At 34.9% G+C, this 6,877-nt stretch overlaps 1 protein-coding gene across 1 annotated transcript; it reads right to left on the bottom strand.

Moving 5' to 3' along the window:
* Positions 1–215: 215 nt before the first annotated feature.
* On the bottom strand, positions 216–5,427 carry LOC114385090 (mitogen-activated protein kinase kinase kinase 10-like). The gene is made up of 3 exons (XM_028345061.1): positions 4,875–5,427; positions 3,083–4,163; positions 216–743 (listed from the first exon to the last, which is right to left on the bottom strand). The coding sequence occupies exons 1-3, from the start codon at positions 5,276–5,278 to the stop codon at positions 453–455; spliced, it is 1,776 nt and encodes a 591-aa protein (XP_028200862.1). The 5' UTR covers positions 5,279–5,427; the 3' UTR covers positions 216–452.
* Between the last annotated feature and the right edge of the window lie 1,450 nt (positions 5,428–6,877).

The following is a 6,877-nucleotide window of genomic DNA, read 5'->3' as shown; positions in this document are numbered from 1 at the left end:
AATAAGTATTACATTTGAGAAAAAAATTATCTCAAAATAAGTGATGCATTCGACTTTTCAATGTGATATTAATATTAATGTTAGTTTTGTAAAATCACTATTATTATTTATTTATTTATTAATTTTTTTTATTTATATAAAATAAATTAAGAAAATACTTATATTGAGATGAAGAAAAATATATTTTCAGCTATAACATAGTAAAAAAAAATACATGGTACTTAAATTTTTCTCTGTTGTATTATATTCATTTTCAGAGAATCATAGTACAAGGGGAAAATAACAGTAGAATTATGATGACAGACATTTAGATTTTTTATGTTGTCAAGAAGAGATGATAAAAGCAGAAAATTTACATCTTCATTACTGCCATAAAAGCATATGGGGGGGTTCATGTTTTTCCATGGACTTGTTATCATTTCCTTATCCATGAACTTGTTATATATAGAAATTTATCTATTGTTGTTGTTTGATCGCAGTAATATGGCTAAAATTTCAGAGAAGTGAGGACGTTTGGAAGGGTTGTTGTTCCAGCACTTTGTCATAATGTATTTTAGAGTTTGTTGGCAGTCTTTTGGGATTTCAGGTCGAAGGCCACATGCAGCAATGCCAACTGCTGCTTGCACAGGTGAAAATGAAGAATAAGCTGTCTCACCAGTTACCATCTCCCAAATTACCATCCCAAAACTATAAACGTTACTCATCCATGTCTCTGTCACATTCTCTGGGTCCCCTGCAATTATCTGATCCCAGCCCAACAAAAATGAGACTAAAACTAGTCAGCATGTGTACAACGAAAAAAAAATATTTGAATAAAATAAATAATATATGCATCAACAATGTAAAGAATTTTTACATTATTATTTAATCATAAATTATCACGTATGATAACTTAATTGATTTTTATAGTAATTATCTTAAAAGTCATTTTAAGAATAACTTTTGATTAGTTGCTGGTGTGAAACTTTTTACACTAATAATACATAAAAATTAAACTCTAAAAAAATGTGTACTAAAAAACCAAAACTAAGAAAAAAATTTAAAACTGTTTCTAAAAGTTAACTTTCCTTTTTTTTTCCTTTCAATTTTCTTTTCAACCAAACAAAAAAATGCATTACTATTCATATTTTCCTTCCTCTCATCCAAACAAAACATAGTGCAAGAAAATTATTAATAATGGATAGATCCTTGCAAAATTTTAAATCTACAATATACTCCAAAAGGGAGTATAATCTATCACTAGTTTTCATTCTTCAAAGACAATATCATGCACTCAACACTCCAAAAGGGGAAAAAAAGAAGTCTAGATACAAAATCATCAGCACATATTAGTACACAACTACACATTTATTATAGTGGCAACTTGTCATCTCACTCATTTTTGTGTGTAGGTGGCCTGGGTCACGCAAAATGAATGTTTGTCACATACACACGTGAATTGGTGTGTTTGTAAGTGATATGTAACGAAATTTTCTCTTGTAAGACTTGCTAATAAAGCATGACAACCAACTTGTTTATCCACAACAATCAAATAATCACTCTTGTGAGAAAAAAACTTCGGACATGTGTTTCTATTCAGTACTCACTTTTTCTCTTTGAATGAATGGCTTTAGTGGATAGCTTTTGTATGTTTTTTTCTGCCTGCACACGAGGTGTGAGGGATTTCTGAGTACCTTTATCAGTAGGACAAATAGCTAGAGTGCTGGGGCAAAGATCATGTTAAAGGTTTAAAGCCTTAGGACATGCGGGCTCCAGCGCGGCATTAATTATGGTATAATTGGCATTGCACAAGCACACTTATTTTCCTAATGATATACACGAGTGCTTAAATAAAGGTAAACACAACAAAGTGAAAGCAAGAAAACAATTATTAAGACATGTTAGGCATGCTCAAACAATGATGCCAGGACAAGTGACGTAAAGTTTCTTTTAAAATGTTAGTTCAGCATTGCTTTTCATACAATGGATCTAAACAGCATTCTTTGGGACAATAAAGCACACAAAAGTTACTCTAAATTGCTCTCTAGTTGAATATCTAGTATGTCTTTTTCAAGGTGTACTGAAACATGAAGAACAGACAAAAAAGATAAAAGGGCTAAAACGCTTTAGACTGGAATTTGTCACTGAACTAGCTAGTGTATGAGGGCAAACAGAGAAACCAGGCAGAGAGAGAGTGAAGAAAATTTAAATTACAATTGGATCCTACTCCTATACATTACTGTTGCTGAAACATCATTTAGGAGAATCAACATATTATAGACACTAAACTTTACAAGGCAGACAGTAATAACATATCTGTCATTCTTCCTTGAACACATGCAGGATACATTGAATGTTTTAAGAAACTTCATTAGTGCCAAGCTGGTAGACATAACTTCTTTTTCAGGGTAAGAAGGGGTAGAGAAAATGGCTCGAGCCAATGTTTGAATACTAGGTGCTACAGTGCAGTCAGTGCTGGTAAATTGGTAAAGTTCTAAAATTCCTGGAGGAGTACACCAAGTTGGCCAAATAAGCATCACAAGCAGACAATCATTTTCATTTCCACGTTGGAGAGATTTCGATCTTATAATTTGTGCCAAAGTCATAAATTTCTAACCAAATCAGTGAGAATAAAGTTGGTGCATATAGAAAAAGTTTTATTGATTGAGGATGCATATAGCGAATCCATGAGCATAGGATAGGAGCATTAGTATTTTTGCACCTTATGTTTAGAAAAAGCAGACCATTACATGTCAAAAGATTTTCTGGAGCAGCAGGTAAAAAGCATATAACACATTGTCATCTATTATCTTACCTAAAAGCCAGGAGGATTTAGATTAGGTGTGTAGGTCTAGGTGTCAAACTATTGAGAAGGAGGGGCCCTATCTTTTAAAAAGAATAGATACCACATTGTGATCCTATTCTTCACTTTTTATTTTCTTATAAAGAAAAAGCTGGTCAGCTGGAGAATATTTCGGACTATGCATGGCAAAAACACTACAGAACTACATATGACTATGGAACATAATCCTGTGACACAATGTTGCACAATTGCAACAAGTATTTTGCTAAATAAAATGAGGGTGAATGAATAGGGACAAACCTCGGGAGCTAGCCACCTATAACCATCAGTTTCATACTCCATTGCTTCTCCAACACTTTTGCAGGCAGTGACTATACCCATGTCTCCCAAGCAAGCATTCCCATGCCTATCCAACAGAATCCTCGGTGTATTAAGGTCTCTATATGCAACACCATGGTCATTCATAAACTTGATCCCTTCAGCCACATCAACAGCAATCCTCACAATATCCTTAGTCTGAAGCTTCTTGTTCTTCATCATCAAGTCGTGAACAGATCCACCTTCCATGAACTTGGTCACCACACACAACCCATGATTATCATCCACACAAATACCACAGAACTGCAGAATGTTTCTATGACCACAAGTCATGAGTTCCAGCAGATCCTTGTGGAGCTCAAACTCATAAGAATTCCCTTTATCACACCCCTTCAGCTTCTCAATCTTAACCCTCTTCCCCAAATACACTCCCTTAAACGAATTCGGCCCAATCTGCTCAACAAACTCAACACTATCTGAGTTCAACAACCATTTCTCAATCTCATCCCCACCTGACTTTATGGTCTGCCATTCGTCCACTGACACAACAAAAGATGAAGAAGGCAAAGGCACCTGAAGCTGAATCCTTTGGCCTGAATTCTCAAACTCCTTCCCACGGTAACCATCACTGATTTCTTCTTCAATCTCCACAAGGTCTCCCCCTTTAGAATTCTCCTCTTGGCACCCACAAAGCCCAAAGGGAAGCTTGACAGCACCGGTTTTCGGCCTCTTCATGGCAAACTTCAAAGCACTTTCAACCCTGGTCCTCACCAACTTATCATGCCCAGATTGAACCACAAGAAGCACAACCCCCAAGGTGAAGCCCTTCTTCTCAAAGATCTGCATCCTCTTGCAGCAAATGGAGGAACTATCCAACGCACCGGACATCGCAGGCCACGAAATCGGAGAGTTGCAAGCAAACGTGAGCCTCAAAGCAGACCCCTGAACCTCGTAATCACACTCCTCTTGAATCAAAATCGCAGGCTGATCACTCTCTGAAGCTTGCTCCATCAACTTTATGTGAAGAAACACATCCTTCATATCAAACTCCGCCTGTGCATAACTGCAAAACAACGAATAAAAAATATGAGAAGAAGCCAAAAATACAAAACACCCATGATTCCATAACTCGTGTTTATTGACTTTTTAAGTTGTTCAAAGCTAAAGCAAGTAAGCTCAAAGTTTTTAGAAATAGTCAGTGACCGTGATTTCAGCCTTGACGTTTTTATGGTGTTTGTCTGTCACCGCAATTGTGGTTACATCAGTCACATTCGTTCGCAATATCGAAAAAGAAAACCACAATTTAAAATAAAACCATGAGTGAACTTAGGAGAGTGTAGAAATGCAAAAAAAAAAAGAAGAAGAAGAAGAAGCAAAACCCATGATGGAAAAATGAAAAGTAGAAATCAAGATCAAGCATTGGTGTGAAAAGATGGGTGATTGGCATCAAGGTTTCAAAAAAAACAACTCAATTTCAGTTTAGTCACACGTCAAGACTTTTAATAAAGTCTCCACCGCAATTACTTTTGCTGTAACAGATTTTTTTTTTCTGCAATATCAAGGATTGCGAAGAAATTGTAATTGTAACAGCAACTACAGTCATATCAGTCACACATCAAGATTTTTAATAAAGGCTCGGCCGCAACTGCATGACGACCACAATTGCCGCAGCAGATTTATTTTCAGTAATATCAAGAATTGCGACAAAATCTGCAACTGCGATGGCTACAGTTAGTTAAAAAAACTAACTTAGGATGCCATTTTGTTAAGGAACCTGAGGGGCAAGGAATCGTAATGCTTGCGAATGTTGGACATGAGCTTCTCAGGGAGCTGGCTACCGGGGTAGAGCTGAGTAAGATTGCGAACAACGCTTCCCCACGCGAGCTTCCGGGAAGAAGCATCGGCTTTGGAAGAAGGCGGAGAATCGAGGTTGAGGGAGTTTCTAAAGGAAGCGATGGCTTCGGAGACGTTGCGAGTGAGCTTCTGGAGCTTCTTGTGGACGGGGATGGCGGAGGAAGGGTCTTTGTTGTTGTTGTTGTTGTTGGGGGTGGAAGTGGTGGTGGTTCCCTCGGATCTGTGGTGGGTGCGCATGAGGACTTGCTCCACCGTGTCGTCGTCGGTGGAGGTGGCGGCGGCGGCGGTGGTGCGGCTGGACCAACATTCTAAGGCTGCGGCCATTGTTGGACTGGTGAGTTCAGAAGAGGGAGAGGGGAAGATGGTGAAAGTGGTGGTGTGGAAAGTGAGTGATGAGGTTGAGGAGTAATAAGTAATAATAAATGGGTGTAATCATTTTTGTAGTGTAACCGTCGGATGTTTTATTGCTACTTTTTGAGGTAAATCGGCAAAAAGAAACTTTGTGGTAGCAGGGATAACAATACAATAGCTGCTTTTAAAGTATCCTCAACTCCATTTTAGTAAAAACAAAATTAAAAATTTAGAAAAAGTAATTAGTAGGTCATAGTGTCTTGCAATATGGAGTATATAACATCCTAAGAATTTTTCTTTTTTGGTTTAAATACCCTCGAATCCCTATGGTGACACTTATTTTTTAATTGGGTTAAATATGTTTTTGGCTTATGCCAGTTAGTATTTTTTTTATTTTTATAAGTTTATTTTTTTTAATTTTAGTTTTTGTATGTTTGTGTTTTTTTAATTTTAGTTTTTGTATGTTTGTGTTTTTTTAATTTTAGTTTTTGTAAGATATTTTATTTATTTTTAGTTTGTGTAAGTTTATTTTTCTTTTCAATTTTGATTAATGTAACCATAAATTTATAGGGACTATAAATACAAAAATTAAAAATATTACATGAACCAAAATTAGAAAAACATCAACTACACTGGTTAACAAAAAAAAAAACATTAACTTATAAAAAATAAAATTAGAAAAATAAATTTACATAAACAAAAAAACATTAATTTACATCAACCAAAAATATTTTTTTTTTCAATTTGATACTAGTAGATTTAAATATACTTATTTGATTTTTATTTTTATAGTTTAACTTTTTCTTTCTAATTTGGTCCTTGTTGTGAGATCGAGATCACTGCTACGGGTGTTTGTTCGATCAATGACGTGGCTTTTAAGTGTTGTTTTGGGTGGTGGTGTATTGCGATTGTAGAAGGTAATTTAGGGGTTGATGAACAGTAAAAATAGTAACATGTCGTCAAGAGCAGAGAAGGCAAGTTCAATGAGTAGGAGTAATATGTCATGGTTGAACAAATGATGTTAAGGTGATTTTACGGCGATGACCAAATTGGATATAAAAACACTAACTATGAGAACTAAATTGGCATGTTTTAAATTATAAGTACCAAATTAAAAAAAAAAGTGTAACTATAGAATCAAAAGATTATTTAAACTATATTTTTTTTATTTAAGTCTTATATGCACCTCATATGTTGACATGTTGTTAATACGTTTGAATTTTGATTCTTTAAATAGGTTTTGAGTTTGAGTTTTATAAATAATCAACAAGTAGTATCTCATATTTTTTTTATTTTATTTTAAGATAATAATTTATTTTGTGTTTTATTTTAAAATTAAAATTATAAAAAATAAAAAATATGTCCTTCTACCTTTGAAAATGGTTATAAATAAATAAATTTTAATTGTTAACAAAATATCTATTTTCTTCTCCTAATCTCACAAGTTGATTTTCCTTTGTATGTTTGAAAATATCCATTTCAATTTAGGGACCCATAACCTCTATCTCTATTCACTCTCTTTTAAACTCGACAGCCTCAATCCTTCTCATTGGCCTTAATCTTTTGAAGGAA

The sequence above is a fragment of the Glycine soja genome, chromosome 14 (assembly GCF_004193775.1).
Source record: "Glycine soja cultivar W05 chromosome 14, ASM419377v2, whole genome shotgun sequence".
Classification (NCBI taxonomy): Eukaryota; Viridiplantae; Streptophyta; class Magnoliopsida; order Fabales; family Fabaceae; genus Glycine; species Glycine soja.
Note: the sequence above shows the minus strand (reverse complement) of the source record. Positions and strands in the feature narration are given on the sequence as shown.

What these genes read in the sequence shown, in the direction of transcription:
- LOC114385090 (XM_028345061.1), bottom strand. Translation starts at nt 5,278, where the DNA reads ATGGCCGCAGCCTTAGAATGTTGGTCCAGCCGCACCACCGCCGCCGCC. An exon ending in TACGATTCCTTGCCCCTCAG is followed by an intron (nt 4,164 to 4,874) that starts GTTCCTTAACAA and finishes GTTGTTTTGCAG; the next exon opens with TTATGCACAGGCGGAGTTTG. An exon ending in ATAGGTGGCTAGCTCCCGAG is followed by an intron (nt 744 to 3,082) that starts GTTTGTCCCTAT and finishes GGCTGGGATCAG; the next exon opens with ATAATTGCAGGGGACCCAGA.